General features: G+C 40.4%; 1 protein-coding gene across 2 annotated transcripts in view; it reads right to left on the bottom strand.

The window, feature by feature from the left end:
* Nucleotides 1–15803, bottom strand: part of RAB6A (RAB6A, member RAS oncogene family) — a 77091-nt gene extending 61288 nt beyond the window's left edge. Inside the window, exon 1 of one of the 2 annotated variants that reach the window (XM_059930839.1) lies at nt 15245–15803. In XM_059930839.1, the coding sequence (XP_059786822.1) occupies nt 15245–15314 (70 nt within the window). In that variant the 5' untranslated portion in view covers nt 15315–15803. The remainder of the gene's footprint in view (nt 1–15244) is intronic. The other variant, XM_059930838.1, reaches the window with a different exon arrangement.
* Nucleotides 15804–16785: the final 982 nt, after the last annotated feature.

The raw sequence follows: 16785 nt of genomic DNA, 5'->3' as shown, positions 1-16785 counted from the left end.
ACAAACCTCCTTGGTCTCCTCTCATCGGTGACATTTCCTATCTTTCCTGTTTTTATGACCTCGACACGTGCAAAGAAAACTGGTCAGTTATTTTGTGTAATGTCCCTCAATTTAGATTTGTCTAATGTTTTCTCATTAGAATGAGGTCATACATTTTTGACAAGACCACCACAGAACTGATGTGCCTTTCTCAGTGCATCATAAAAGAAATACATGATGTCATATTAATGTCTTATTCCTAGTGATGTTAACCTTGATCACTTGATTATGGCAATCTCCACAGTTTCTCTACCATAAGTTACTGTTTTTCCCCTTGTAAATAATAAATATCTTGAGGAAGATACTTTGAGATTATTCAAATATCCTGTGTCTTCACAAAATTTTGCCCTCTGATTTTAGCATTCATCAAATGGATCTTGCCTGTAGCAATTAGCACTGTGGTATTCCAGTGGTGATTTTCTATTTCCCTCATTCTATCTACTACAAGAGCGGTCCTTTCTTATCTATTTATTTAAATATGTATTCATAAATATCTTAATTATGTGGGTTATAATCCAATATCACCATTATTTATTTTGTTGCTCAAAAATTTCCAACTTTCCCTACTGGGCGCTCTTTCACATTGGCTCCTGTGCCCTTTCAACATGTCCCCATCCCTTCATAAACACTTCTTTATTTTCTGGCACCACAATATTCTCCAGCTTATTTTGTATTTTCCCTGCCCCAGCCCTGAAATCAACCACTTCTCCAAAGATCTCACGGAGTTGGTTTTAAGGGTTAAACTAGTTAAGACTGTAAAGTACTTACAACAGTGTCTGATCTGTAGTAAGTAATCAAATGTCAGTTGATATTTAGTATTGATAGTTTGACAGGAAATACACATTAACCATTACAGCTGTCAGGAGGTGCTATATTTCTAGATTTGGTTGCAAAGTGATATTAAGCATTGTATTAGTTTGCTAGGGCTGCTATAACAAAGTACCACAAACTGAATGGTTTAAACAACAGAAATTTATTGTCTCACAGTTCCGGAGGCTACAAATCCAAAATCAAGGTGTTGGCAGAGTTAATTCCTTCTGAGGGCTGTGAAAAGAATCTGTTTCAAGCCTCTTCCCTAGCTTCTGGTGGTTTGCTGGCAGTCCTTGGCATCCCTTGGTGTACAGAAGCATCACCCTGATCTCTGCCTTCACCTTCATATGGCATTCTCTCTGTGTATATCTGTGTCCAAATTTCCCCTTTTTATAAGGACACGAGTCATACTGTATAGCGGCCCATCCTACCCCAGGAGGACCTCACCTTAACCAGTTGCACCTGAGGTACTAGAGGTTAAACTTCAACATACGAATATGGGAAGAACACACACTTCAAGCCATAACCAGGCACAAATGAAAAAATTCTGAAAAATAAAAATAAATCATCACAGTATTTAGAATAATATCAATCAGACGGAGGTTGAAATAACCATTTAGATTGTTTTTACACAGAAGACTAATTATTGCAGTATCAGAGATTTTGAAAACAAATGTACAATATTTTGGAGAGGAAAGTTCAACTAAAGAATTTTGAAAGAACAAAAGGAATGCTTTATTTAAAACTAAACATCCCAATGCAGCCAAAAATAAATAAATAAATAAATATTTTTTTTAAAAGGGGGGGCTTCTCTGGTGGTGCAGTGGTTAAGAATCCGCCTACCAATGCAAGGGACATGGGTTCAATCCCTGGTCCGGGAAGATCCCACATGCCATGGAGCAACTAACTAAGCCGTGCGCCACAACTACTGAGCCTGTGTGCTCTAGAGCCCGTGAGCCACAACTACTGAGCCCTCGTGCCACAACTACTGAAGCCCACGTGCGTAGAGCCCGTGCTCTGCAACAAGAGAAGCCACCACAATGAGAAGGCCACGCACCGCAATGAACAGCAGCCCCCGCTCGCCGCAACTAGAGAAAGCCCGTGAGCAGCGATGAAGACCCAACACAGCCAAAAATAAATAAATAAAATAAATAAAATATTAAATAAATAAATAAAACGAAACATACTCAGTCTTTCTGTGAAGAGGAACTACTTTCAATTTCTGAAAGCTCTGAGAGCATTAAATAGCTAGGAATATATGAGAGGTGCTGACATTAAGTCTCTGGGTGGAGCCTACAGAGGACCATCTCTGCAGGCCGTATTATATGGGTAGATTCTTCTCATTTTACCTAGAGAGGTTAAAATGAACGCTTTAAGAGCTCATAATGTATAAGGTGGCAGAAAAAAGACCACAGTTCAGTATCCCTAACTCCTGCCCCAGAACTTTCCCCCCATATCGCATTAACTATAGAAGTTTCACAGGCCAAAGGAAAGAAACATTCCATATTAAACAACTTGATAAACAAACATAAAAGGTTTGCAAATTAGTAACTTCAATAGCCATCTAGTTTTGTCCTATTAATGTCAATATGTTGGTGCTTCTGTCACCTGCTTAAAGAAGAAAGAAAGACCTGTTTACTCAGATTCCTAATGACTGGACAGATTCAATATTTTATGGTTGCCTGTATGAAGGACATTATGCTAGACACCAAGGACAGAGATTTAAAAGATCTAAAAATGGATTTTGTGCAGCCTTAAGTACTACAGATCAAATATCTTTAGTCCAGAGGTGGCCTAAAATCTGTCTAAATCCATGAGTCATCACATTCTCTACTTCCCTATTATAATCAACTCACCTTGATTATGTAGATAATTTAAAGTACACATGCATAGATCTCTGAAAGGAATATTCTTCAGTTTTAAGAGGATGGTTAAAGCCAGATAAAGGGTTAATTAACCACATGAGACTACTGAAATTAAAGTGAAATAAAATTTTGAAATCAGTTCTCAGTCACTGTAGCCACCACCATATTAAACAGCACAAATATGGGACAGTTCCTCCATCACAGAAAGCTCAATTGGATAGCAAAGATTTAGAGATCCTAAAATGTTAAGTCTCAAACCATGTAATGCAAAGTATCCCAAAAATAAAGGCCTCTGTGGGCAACTATATCCATGAATGTCAAGAATATACCAATAAGAAAGTTCCCATCTTTTAGCAATCATACCAAAATATTTGCAATGATAGGATATATGGGATTTTCTTCAACTCACCCTGGTATGTGGGGGCGGGGGGGATAATTGTTGAGGCTGAGTACGAGTTTATGGGGGCTCATGACACTATTCTCTGTACCTTTTTATATGTTCACATTTTCCCATAATAAAGGGGTTAAATAATCCTTTAAGAACCCAGAAACATATTTGGTTAAATCACAAACTCACTCTTCAAATATGCCATTTATAACGACTGACTTCTTGACTCTCCAAAACTCTACTGAGACCACTTTTTAAAAATTATCAATTAGTTCTTGATAAATCCAATAGCCTTTTCTGAGTCATCATTTTCCTCATCTTGAGCCACTGACTCTTCAGATTCATACCAGATACTTGGCATATCAAACCTTTCTCCTCCTACGTTAGGTTTTTTTGTCTTATTCTGTTTTTCTTTTAATTATCCTCTTTTATGTGTATTTTTGAGGTAGCAAGCTACCTCAAAGCCTTTCTGAAACTAAGTATGGTAAAAATCATAAATCATTCACTTATTTGAAAATATTTAGTGAGCTCCCGCTATATGCCAAGCACTATGCAATGTGCTTTGAATACAGCAATGAACAATAAATTCATGAACGCTACCTCTGTGGAACTTACAGAACAAATGGAAAACAGAAATTTTAACAGACAAATAATTACAATTGTATTAAAGGCAGCAAGGAGAAGGACAGTGTTGACAGTCTATAAAGAATGGGAAACTAAACTACTCTGAGGAAGTCAGCAAAGGCTTGAAGAAGTTTCTTGAAGCTAAAGGATAAGCTGGAGTTAATCTGACAAAGGGGAAGAGGAAATATATAACAAGATGGAGATCGGTTAAGAGTTATAACTTAAAAAAGGTCAGTATGGCTGAAACAGAGAGAGATGGTGGGAGATATGCTCAAGAATGGATGGATGGGGAGGAGCCAAAAATTTCAGTGTGAGCAATGTAGATCATTTGGAAAGATTTTAGACCTTATTCTAAGAGTGATTTAAGCAAAAGCAAAAAAAAAAAAAAAAAAAAAAAAAACCCAACCTACAAAGGTGGGTTTTTTTGAGTTTTTACAATTTTTTAAAAATTTTATTGTGATAAACTATACCATAAGATTTACCATTTTAACCATTTTTAAGTGTACTATTCTGTGGCATTAAGCACAGTCAAAATGTTTTTGTTTTTAATAAGAAGTTACTCTGATTTACATTTTTATAAAGTTCACTCTGATATCAATGTGATGGATGGATTGGAGGGGAGGTCCAAGAACAGAGGTTGGAAGGTACAAATATAAAGATTTAAATCTACTTTACTGCTCCCTCCCAGACCATAAACAAGAAGAGAACAGAGATTATACCTGATCTGTTAAAAACTACATCCCCCAGGACCTAGCTCTATGCTTGGCACATAGTGGACATCTGTTAAACAGATAAATGACCTGTAAGATTCTATGATTCTTAGAACAGAAAACTTAAAATGCAAAGATGTGTGTTCTCTACAGCATGTAACACCTTAATGATTTTTTTTTTTAAACTTAAAAAAAAAAAAAAACCTGTCTAACAGTAATAGGTAAAGATGAGTTCTACCAACAAGGTTAGAGATAGGAAGGTAGAATCCAGACTCTGAAAGGGTCTAACTAGGGCAGAAGAGCTTGGACTTCATCTCAAAGAGAAGTCTATGTGGGGTGTCTGGGCAAGGTTTTATGCAATCTCACAATGGCAGGTTGAGATAACAGTAATGCTTAGTATCAGTTAGTTTAAAAAATCATACAGTATTTGTCCTTTTGTGATGGGTTTATTTCACTTAGCATAACGTCATCAAGGTTCATCCATGTTAAAGCATGTGTCAGAATTTTCTTCCTTTTTAAGGCTGAATAATATTTCATTGTATGACACCAAGCATTGTAAATGGATGACCACAACAAAAGCAACAATGATTGCAATTACCAAACACGAAACACACTCATACTATGTCATAATATTGACATTCAGTCCAGTAATCCTCCACTGTAACAGCTCCTTTACTTTGCAGTGAAAATTGATTTGTATATTCTTTGGTGTCAGTCTGTTTATCACTTGTAAAAATAAAATACAGTGTGTGTTAAATAAATAAATAAATAAATAAATAAATAAATAAATAAATAAATAAATAAAAGAAGTTAGATGTAATTTGTCTATATAAAAAAAAATATTTCATTGTATGTATACACAGTACCATGTTTTGTCTACCCATTCATCCATGGATGAACACTTGGATTGCTTCTACCTTTTGGCTACTGTGAATAATGCTGCTATAAACGTGGACATAAATGAGTTGGTTCTAATTTTATAAAATGTACTTTTAAAAAAGAAGAGGAGAGACTTCCCTGGTGGTGCAGCAGTTAAGAATCCGCCTGCCAATGCAGGGGAGGACACAGGTTCGAGCCCTGGTCCATGAAGATCCCACGTGCCGTGGAGCAACTCAGCCCGTGTGCTACAACTACTGAGCCTGCGCTCTAGAGCCCGCAAGCCACAACTACTGAGCCCGCGTGCCACAACTACTGAAGCCCACGCACCTAGAGCCTGTGCTCTGCAACAAGAGAAGCCACTGCAATGAGAAGCACGTGCACCACAACGATGAGTAGCCCCCGCTCGCCGCAACTAGAGAACGCCCTCACGCAACGGAGACCCAGTGCAGACAAAAACAAATAAATTTATTTTTAAAAAAAGAGAAAAAAAAGAACAGAAACTGAAAACCCTAAGCAATTCTAAATGTTGAAATGTGTCAATTCTCAGAATATCAGTTAGAAGCTAGAAAGCAAATGCAAAGTGGTACCTGACCTAATAGATTCTATAAAGGTCAATTTTAAACTGACAATGGGGAAAGCTGAGAAACAATCTGATTTGTGCCAGAGAACCCCCCCCCCCATGTAGGCACCAAGTACATCTAGAAATAAGGGTAAAGATGGTGCTAAAAAGGAAAGGAATGGATGAAAATCTGTTTAAAAGGGAGACTCACACCCTCACATCCCCTCCTCTATTCCACACAGCCAGGTTCCTCTCCCACTTCATCAGAAAACTATAGATTATGCTATGAGAAAGGAAAATAGAGGGTTTCTGGACTGGTGAATACAAGTTCAAGCGAAGGCTAAAGTACAAACAGTATTAAAAACAAAGTAAATTAAATTCATATACTCTGGTGTTATCTTCAAACCCTGTATCCATTCAGCTCCAAGAAAGCTGGCAACCAATCTTATCCTCTCCAGCAGGACACTGGACAACTCTTCTTTAAGAAATGTGACTGGCAGGACTTCCCTGGTGGTGCAGTGGTTAAGAATCCGCCTGCCAATGCAGGGGACATGGGTTCAAGCCCTGGTCTGGGACGATCCCACATGCCGCGGAGCAACTAAGCCCCTGCGCCACAACTACTGAGCCTGAGCTCTAGAGCCTGCGAGCCACAACTACTGAAGCCTGCGTGCTACAACTACTGAAGCCCATGTGCCTAGAGCCCATGCTCTGCAACAAGAGAAGCCACCGCAATGAGAAACCCACACACCGCAACAAAGAGTAGCCCCCGCTCCCCGCAACTAGAGAAAGTCTGCGTGCAGCAACGAAGACCCAAAGCAGCCAAAAATTAAAATTAATTAATTAATTAAAAAAAAAGAAATGTGACCGGCAAAAAGACTTAAAAGAGCTAACATTAGAGATTTCTTCCCCCCAAAATAACTCAGCCAGATTGTCCTACAGAGAAGCCCAATAAACCCACAAAAGAGCTTAAAATCAAATTTTTAGCGCTCAACTCTTAAACAGAAGGAGACAGTGAAGAATACTAGTTCTAAAAAAAAAAAGAATACTAGTTCTTTGAGGACCACATCAAACAAGAAATAGAGAAACTAGAATAAACAAGTGAAAAGCAATTTACAAAAAACTGAGTATTGAAAAGAAAGCCATATATCTCTTTAATATCCTCAAAATGACAAGAGATACAGCAGAAATTAACACAATGTTGAAAATCAACTATACTTCAATTAAAAAAAATTTTAACGACAAGAGAAGACACTAGAATCAAAAAGATGTTATAGAGAGAAACAATCAGAAAACAAAGAGCTCTTTGAAATTAAAATGATAGCAGAAATAAAATGTAATTGGGTAAAAGAAAGTTGAGAAAATTTTTTAAGAATTAAAACAGAAACAGGGCTTCCCTGGTGGCGCAGTGGTTGAGAATCTGCCTGCCAATGCAGGGGACACGGGTTCGAGCCCTGGTCTGGGAAGATCCCACATGCCGCGGAGCAACTGGGCCCGTGAGCCACAATTACTGAGCCTGCGCGTCTGGAGCCTGTGCTCCGCAACAAGAGAGGTCACGATAGTGAGAGGCCCGCGCACCGCGATGAAGAGTGGCCCTCGCTTGCCACAATTGGAGGAAGCCCTTGCACAGAAACGAAGACCCAACACAGCCATAAATAAATAAATTTAAAAAAAAGAATTAAAACAGAAACAAATAAATGAAAAAGGGGCAAGATAAGATACAACTAGAGGATCAATCCAGGAGGTCTAATAAGAATTCCAGAGAACTGAAAATGGAGAAGAGAATATCATACTAGTTAAGTCAAGAAAATTTCCTGAAAATAAACAACTTAAGTTTCCAGTTTGAAAATATTTATACCTATTACTCAGCACATAAAATGAAAATAAACACATCATTATGAAAGATCAAAATACCAAGAGTCATAATGGCAATACTAGACTCTACAAGGCAATACATTTGTCTTCAAATTTCTGAAGGAAGAATATATCCAACCCAAATTTCTAAACCCCACCAAACTTCAGTGTAAAGGTTGTACAAACACATTTTCAGACATAAAGGTCTCAAAAAACTTCCTCTCATGTTCCCTTCATTAGGAAGCTACCTACTGGTGGATACATTCAACGTAATGAGTAAAACAAAGAAGAAAAAAGTAATCTGAGAAACAAGGGATCCATCCAACACAAGAGAGAAGGAAATCTTCCAAATGAAAGTAAAGGAGATCACACGTTGACAGTTGTACATCAATTCTGGAGGGTAACTATTATACAACAGTATAAATTAGAAGAGGTCAGAAGGTTCTGGGAGAGATGTCCCAGGCAAACCTGATGCATTCAAATAACTGAGATCTACACTACTGGTAAAGAGTTTGGAGATAATTAAGAAAAAAAGGAAGTCAAATAGTGACACAAAGGAAAACAAACAAAAAAAAAATACGGAATATAGTACAAGTAATCAGTATACACAGCTCAGCTGTGAATACCATTACCTAATAACAATAACGTGAAGATTAAATACTGATCTAACCAAAATGTATAATATCTATATTTAGAGGATGGGGAAAACAACACTGCCAGGTTAGTACTGCATATCAGAAATGAAAAGAATTTAGAAAGGTTAAATAAACTGTCCAAGATCACACTGTAAACACGGGGTTCAAGATTAGAACCAAAGTCTGTCTCTCGAGCTGTCTTTATCACTATATATTGCCTACCTAAGAAGAAAAAACTTAACTACAATAGTAAGGGAATAGATTTGAGAATTTCAGAACAGGGAAGTTTAATACTAAAAATTACAAAATATGTTCTCCTGGAGATCTCTTAGAATGAAGTAACTTAAGAGTGGTCCAGTTTAATTGTCACAGACAAGAACAGCCTAAGGAAATCTAACAACTAAATCAAATGTAGTATCCTAGGTGGGATCTTGGAACAGAAAAAAGACATTAGGAAAAAAACTAAAGAAATCGAAATAAAATATCGAAATAAAATATGGACTTTGGTTAATAATGTATCAATATTGGTACATTAGTTGTGAAAAATGTACGCATGAGCTGTTAATTACAGAGGAAACTGGTGTAGAGTATACAGGAATTCCGTATTATCTCTGCAATTTTTCTGTATATCTAAAACTATTCTAAATCAAAAAAATTGTATTTAGAAACAAAACAACAGAATGGGAAAGTGCTCTAAGTACTAATGGGAAAACATCTCTAGGAGTTATTGTTAAGGGAAAAAAAGCAAGAAGCAGAATAAAATCTGATACCTCGTATGTAAGGAAGAATAAAAAATTGTATTCATATTTGCTTGTGTCTGCATAAAGAAATCCCAGAATATACATAAGAAAATAGTATATATATATAATTACTAATAGAGGAGGGGGTGGGGAATGAGGTCACAGGAACAGGGGTAGCAGTACGTTTTCTGAAAGTATATCTTTTTACATAATTTTGATTTGTGAACTATGTGATTGTGTTAACTGTTAAAAATAAAGTTTGAGGGGAAAAATAGCAATCCAGTTTAAAGCCCTAAGAGAAATGGATTGGGTGACTTCTTCAAGTCTCCTCCAACTTTGGAATGCTCTAAATCAAGAATTTCAACTAGAAGATCCTTAAACTTTTAGTCAGTCATATTTATTTATAATGTGTCAATACCTTCCCTGAAATTCCATGCTCCCCTGTCACTTCTCTGTATCTTTTAACTCTACTTTTCAAAGCAGCTGCACTCACTGCACTACATTGTATTAGGTATTATATGTTTCTTCCATGATGAAATGTATATTTCTTAAGAGTAGGCTCTTAAGAAATATACAAACTATTGATAATTGACAGAGTAGCAGTTTTCAGTAAACATGTGCCAGGCACTCTTCTAAATGCTTTACATTTATTAACTAATTTAATCTTCACAATAACGCTATATGATAGGTCCTATTATCTTTATTTTATAGATAAGGAAGTTAAAGCATAAAAAAGTCAATAATCTGCCCAAGGTCAGTGAGCAGGGCTAAAATATAAAACCCAGGCTCTGTGCTCGTAATCACTAGCTGTACTGATTAGTTTTAAGACTTCAAAACAAGATATGGAAAAAACTCCCTTTGACTGTTCTAAATGCAATATGGGGACTTCCCTGGTGGTCCACTGGTTAAGAATCCACCTTCCAATGCCAGGGACGTGGGTTCGAACCCCGGTTGGGGAACTAAGATCCCACAGGCAACAGCCCATGCACCACAATGAAGAGCCCAAGCACTGCAACTAACCCAACGCAGCCAAAAATAATAAATAAATGTTAAAAAAATAAATAAATGCAATATGAAGCCACAAGATACAAATGGCTTAATATCATCTAGAAACTAGCAGATCTCAAAATGCAGCCCACCAACTCCCAGGATCCCCAGGACCCTTTGGCTGGGCCACTACTCTCCTGAGGGTCAAAACCACTTTCATAATATCAAGATGTTATTTGGCTTTTTTCACTTTTGTTCTCTCGTGAGTGTATAGTGGAGTTTCCAGAGCCTACGTGATGTGTGATATTACAAGAGACTGAATGCAGAAGCAGCTGTGAGAAGCAGATGACTTTTAATACACCAGACATTACAAAGATTTGCAAATATGTAAAACAATGCCACTCCCTCACTAAATTATTGTTTGAAAAACAGTTCTCTTTCATTAAAATTATGTCAACATGTAATGGATTTAACATTATTCTTTTTAAATGAATTAAATATTAAACAATTTTCTCAGTTAACTTTTGACACAGTAAATAGTGATATAAACCACATAAACAGCTCTTTAGAAGCCTCAACAATTTGTAAGAGCATCTTGAGAGGCTCTTGAGAAGAAAAAGTTTAAGATCACTGATCTAGCCAATCTAAACTGTTCAGTATTCCTAGTCTCGGACATTAAGACACTTTTTCCCAACACAGCATGTTATAATTCAAAAGAACTGATGTAAGAAAGGTAATAAAGGGCTTCCCTGGTGGCGCAGTGGTTGAGAGTCTGCCTGCCAATGCAGGGGACACGGGTTCGAGCCCTGGTCTGGGAAGATCCCACATGCCGCGGAGCAACTAGGCCCGTGAGCCACACCTACTGAGCCTGCGTGCCTGGAGCCTGTGCTCCACAATGAGAGGCCGTGACAGTGAGTGGCCCTCGCACGGCGATGAAGAGTGGCCCCCGCTTGCCGCAACTAGAGAAAGCCCTTGCACAGAAACGAAGACCCAACACAGACAAAAATAAAATAAATAAATAAATAAAAATTTTTTTTAAAAAGGTAATAAAAAGTGAAAAAATAAGTAGTACTAGGCCAGGTATGTGTTCCTTTTTGAAATTACATTTCCTAATTTGTAACTCATAACATTTGGTTGTAAGTATTACCTTCTACTCTAAACCATTCTTAAAATTGCCTCTGTATTTCAAGACAATAGCCAAAGGTGGTAACAAAAGAGGTTCCTTAAAGAAACTTCAGGTTCAAGCTGTGTATTTCAACATTTCTTTATTAAACCATGTATACTACTGAAATATAAAGAAACTGTAAGAATTACACGAAGATTACCAAGACTGGTATCATTAATTCAATATGAGGCTTCATATACTGAAACAATTCATCTTCATTATAGAATACAGAACCTTATTTTTTTTTGGCTGTGTCACGCAGCATGCGGGATCTTATTTCCCCGACCAGGGATGGAACCGGTACCCACTGCAGTGGAACCGTGGAGTCATAACCACTGGACCGCCAGGGAGGTCCCAGAACCTTAAGTTTTTGAAAAGCTAAATAGTCTACCTAACTTCAAATCTGTTCCATGAACATGTCTTTAATAATCACTTGACATACTTTTAGGTGCTATACTAATAGCAAATAATTTAAAAATAACTTTAACAAAACAAAACTAATTTTGTCCAACTCAAAAAAAAAGTATAAAATTCAGGTCAGTTGTTGTTTTTTTGTTTTTTTTTAGTTACACCATAAAGGCTATATATAAATTATTGGAATCCCTGCTCTCGAGCATCTGGAGTATCTCTATATACAATCAAATAATATAAGTATAAAATGTTATTGTTGGGAATTCCCTGGCAGTCCAGTGGTTAGTACTCAACGCTTTCACTGCCGGGGCCCAGGCTCAATCCCTAGTGGGGGAACTAAGATCCCACAAGCTGCATGTGGGGCCAATAAAAAGAGTTATTGTTAAACTATTAAATGCGCAAGGAAAAAATGTAGACTTCACCATAACAAAGATGACTACTAGCTTTGGTTACTATTAGATTCAACCATCATTTATTCTGAGTACCCACTACAAGCCTGGCATTATTCTAGGCACTGGGGATACAATGAACAAAAAATTTAATAATTTTTAATCTTCATGGGACCTGCATTCTGCTGTGGGAAATAGACAAAAATAAACACAAGTAAGAATTAGAAATGTGGTCAATGCCATTAAAGAAACAAACAAGGCTTTGCCACAGATTAGTCTTTGAAAGCTTAACTGTGGAATTCTAAAACCTAAAAATAAAAAAATTCATGAAGAGTTAAATCAAGATGACATGGACTGTGCTTCCCTGGTGGCACAGTGGTTAAGAATTCGCCTGCCAATGCAGGGGACACGGGTTCAAGCCCTGGTCGGGGAAGATCCCCCATGCCACGGAGCAACAAAGCCCATGCGCCGCAACTACTGAGCCTATGCTCTAGAGCCCGTGAGCCACAACTACTGAAGCCCACGCGCCTTAGAGCCGGTGCTCCGCATCAAGAGAAGCCACTGCAATGAGAAGTCTGCGCACCGCAATTAAGAGAAGCCCCTGCTCGCCGCAACTAGAGAAAGCCCGCGCGCAGCAACAAAGACCCAACTCAGCCAAAAATTAATTAATTAATTTAAAAAAAGAAAACAAGATGACACTGACTCTACAGACCTTTGCTAATGCATACGAAAACTACAGACACTGCCTGTGAAAACAGAGATCCGTCTTTCCAAAGCTACTGGATGGTATTACTTAGCAATGTAGTAGCCTCAAAAGATAATTAAGCTCACAGTTCCACAGAGTTAAAAAGCATGTAAACACAATACTAAAAAAACTAAGAGGAGCCTAAGGAGACAGGACAACCAAATGTAGCGTGGTATCCTGAATTGAATGCTGAAACAGACAAAAATAAAAATTAAGGAAATCTGAATAAACTATAGACTTTAGTTAATAATGTATCAATATTGGTTCATTAATGGTAACAAATGTACCTTACTAATATGTTAATAATATGGGATATTGGGTGGGGCTATATGGGAAACCTCTGCATGATCTTCTTAATTTTTCTGTAAATCTAAAACTGTTCTAAAAAATCAAGTATACTTAAAAAAAAATCTAAGATGGCTTCAGGAATTATGGTGGAAGGAAGGGGAGTTAGTAAAGACTTGAAGAAACTAAGAAATGAGAAGCCATAAAACTCTGCAATGTGAATTAGAATACTCAAGAAATTCAACAGAAATCAAGTATGATTTCTATTCATACTAAAAACTTCCTAGGACAGAGATTAATGGATTTTTCATGCAAACTAAATAGCTCTGCATCACAATGTAAGGCAGGCAATAACATCCCTAAGTGCACAATAAGCACTTTAGATCCTATTTATCAATAATAACCAATAGGCTGTATTTTATGTATGTCACTGTCCTGAAATTGTCATAAAATACGTGGACAGGGATCAATCTCATAGGTCTTACTAAGTCACTTAAAGAAACAAGTTTATATTTGCATAGCAAAAAAAAGCAAAAAGGAGACTTGGTAAGAGGGCAGGGAGAAAAGATTATGTATGAAGGGAGAAAAACAACTTATCAGGTCTAACTGGAAGCAATTTTGCAACTATTATTAACCTACTTTGATGCCACACAAATTAGTATAAATAGTTCAGAGCAGTAATAAGAGCTCTGAATTTATATCAGTTATCTTCTTTCCAATCGAAAGAAATAAATGTCTTCTATAGCCTAACCTAAAACACCTACCATGTAACTCAATGTCTGATGACTCGGGAGGAACTAATCTCTCAATGTCTCAATTTTAAAGGTAAGAAAAGTGTGAGAAAAATAATGGAGGATGATAATCTCTAAACTGCAGAGTGTGAAGTTTGCATAATACAGCATAAAATTGGAATTACCACGAGAAGTAATTTTTAGAGACAGCCATCAGAAAATTAGAACCTTATACCCAACACAAAGTACAATGACAGCAGGAGCCTGACCAAGTAAATGAGATAACAATTTCACTCATCAGATACTATGGAATATTAACCATAAAAGAATCATTTAGCCAAAATGGTATTATATATTCGAATCGAATTTAGATAACTGGATGATGAATCTATCTCTTCTCTACTCTGTTACTCCCTATCCCCAAAGGAAACCCTACAAAACAAAGATGTTCGTTATTCTAAAGCCTTCTCTCCCTAAGGAATCCTGAATATATAATTGGAAAATACTCAAGAAGAAACGGAATAATTAACATTTCTCCAGTAATTCTTGTTTGCACCACCGTGAGGAGAATCAGACACTGCGCTTCGTGTTGAAGCAGAAAAAGGAGAGGTGAGATGTGAAAAATCCCAAGTAAGACGATCATGACATAGCATCTGGCAGAGACTGGAAAAGCATGAACACTGCCAAAAGAATCGCCAGGGATGAAAGTCAAGAGAAGAAAACGAGGTTTTCCAACAGGCCACAGCCTAAGCCAAGGGGCAAAAACCGCTACTGCCGCCGCCACTCCCTCACTCCCCAACCATTCCATCAAGTCGCCTCCAATTCAGATATATATCCTCTATAACCCAGACCCATTCCCCACCCAGGTGAAAACAATCCAAGAATTTCCTAGGACCCCCCTCCCCCACTTCCATAAGATCCGCACTTCTCGGGGCCAAGCCTCTGGGGAAAACAACGCCCAGATCCCACCCTCCCGGCGCAAGGTTGAAGAGGGCCGGTTCCCCGGAGTGGGGCTTCCCGGGTGGGCCTCACCGAGCTGAGCAACTGGGATCAGAGCAAGGAACAAGGGTGGGGCTCAAGGAAGGGAGCTGGGGTCGGTGAGACGACGGAGACCCGAGGAAGAAAGGGATGGACAGGAGGCTGGGGCTGGGCGGGGTGAGGAGTGGGGAAGGCAGATCCACGGGAGAGGGCCGGGCTGCGGGGAAAGGAGCGGGCGGAGTGGGGGACGGAAGGGTCAGAATCCGATCGACGGATCATGGCGAAGAGGAATGTGTGGCTAACAGGGGTCGGCGAACAGGCTCAAGGGCTAGGGGGTGGAAGGAAGCGCGACCGCGAGGCCCGCAGGGAGCCTCCGCGGACAGAAGGGCCGCACTGGGGGCGGTGCGGGGAAGCCACTGCCAGCTGCCAGGAGTGGGGGAGCCGCGCACTCACCGCTCTGCTCCCCTAGGAACACCAGCTTGAATTTCCTCAGCGGATTCCCGAAGTCTCCGCCCGCGGACATGATGGAGCTGGAGGAGCTGCCGCCGCCTCAGCCCAGAGACCTCTCAGGCCGACGCCGCTCCAACCGGTTGACGGGGAGGCTAGAGGAAGGGTCGGCGCCGAGCTCTCTCGGCCCCTGCAGGGCCCGGCAGCGGAGCAAGGCTGGAGAACAAGGCTCCTCTCACAGGCAGCCGTCGCCGGCGCCTCCCCTCGGAGTCGCCTAGCACCGAGCGAGGCCCGCAGCTGGGAAAGGAAGGAGGGCGGTGTCGGAAGCAGCCAGGGGTGTGCTCGGGGGTCCCGAGGCTAGAGCCGTTCCCCTCTCAGCACCCGGCACAGAGACTGAGGCGAGGGTGGCGGAGCCGGAGCCGCAGACGCGTCTGGGACCTCTCACACGCAGCGTTCCAGCTCCACAGCTGCCACCACCGCAGCCCAACCTGCTGAGTGCGCGAGCCTGCGGCGCGGCGCGGGGCGAGCCCGGGCGCGAGCCTGCCGCCCAGCCAGCCACGGCGTACGTACGTGCGTGCGTGCGTGCGTGCGCGTGCGCGCCACAGCCAGCGCCTTCCTGGTTTAGCCTGCTTTCCCGGCTCCGCCCAGGCAGAGAAGATGTGGGGAGGTTAGGTTTCCCCTCGCGTCGGGAGAAGCAGGGAGATGGTGGGGTGGAGCCTGGGAGAGCTGACGGGGTAGAATAAGGAGCACTTATGTCACTTACGGGATGAGCCAATCGGAAGAGGTTAAGGGCGGGCAGAGATGTCGAGTGAGGTGGCAGCGCCAGAGCGCGCGCGGTGCCCTCCTACGGTGGAAAGCGTCTCACCGTGGCGGCCATGCGAAATGTGGCCCGTCGCAACCTGAGGGGAGGGGAGGGAATTGGGGCGAAGGCGGGGCCAGAATGGAGGTGGCATTGACCCCAAGTGTGGGTGAAGTCGGAAGGCCCTGAGGTGTACAGAAGGTTCCTCTTTCCTGAGCCCTCAGCTCTGCCTCACAGTCTTCAGATCCGCCCTTCACCTCTGCACCCGCCTTCTCCATCTTCTTTCTTATAATTCCTCAGACGATACCCTACTAGGTACTGTTGCTCCCAGGAGTTTTGTAACAGAAGCAGGGCCTCCACATTTTTGTAGACAAGGAAGCTGAAGGTCATAGGAAGGAAATGATTTACAAAATCCGCAGAGCCATAAAGTGGAACCCAGGTTTTGTCTTTTCCCCCAATTGAACCTCCACAACCTCCTCGTTGATAAGCCCATCCACTTCCCTAGCCTGACCTGGCTTGGTCTTCTCTTACCAACCTTTGTTCCTCAGATATGAACAGTTCTAAGTGACCCCCACCTTATACTGTGATAGAAAAGGAGTTACACGTCATGTAAACCAAACCCTTCATTTCACAGGTGGTGAAACTGAGGCCCAGGTAGGAAAATGGGGTTGCAAAAAGGTCACACAACAAATTAGAGGTAGAGCATGGCCCTGATGTGGGGAAGTAGACATTGAAAGATCACCTGGGT

Source organism: Balaenoptera ricei, chromosome 8 (genome assembly GCF_028023285.1).
Source record: "Balaenoptera ricei isolate mBalRic1 chromosome 8, mBalRic1.hap2, whole genome shotgun sequence".
Taxonomy (NCBI): Eukaryota; Metazoa; Chordata; class Mammalia; order Artiodactyla; family Balaenopteridae; genus Balaenoptera; species Balaenoptera ricei.
This window is presented reverse-complemented; position numbering and strand designations above follow the sequence as displayed.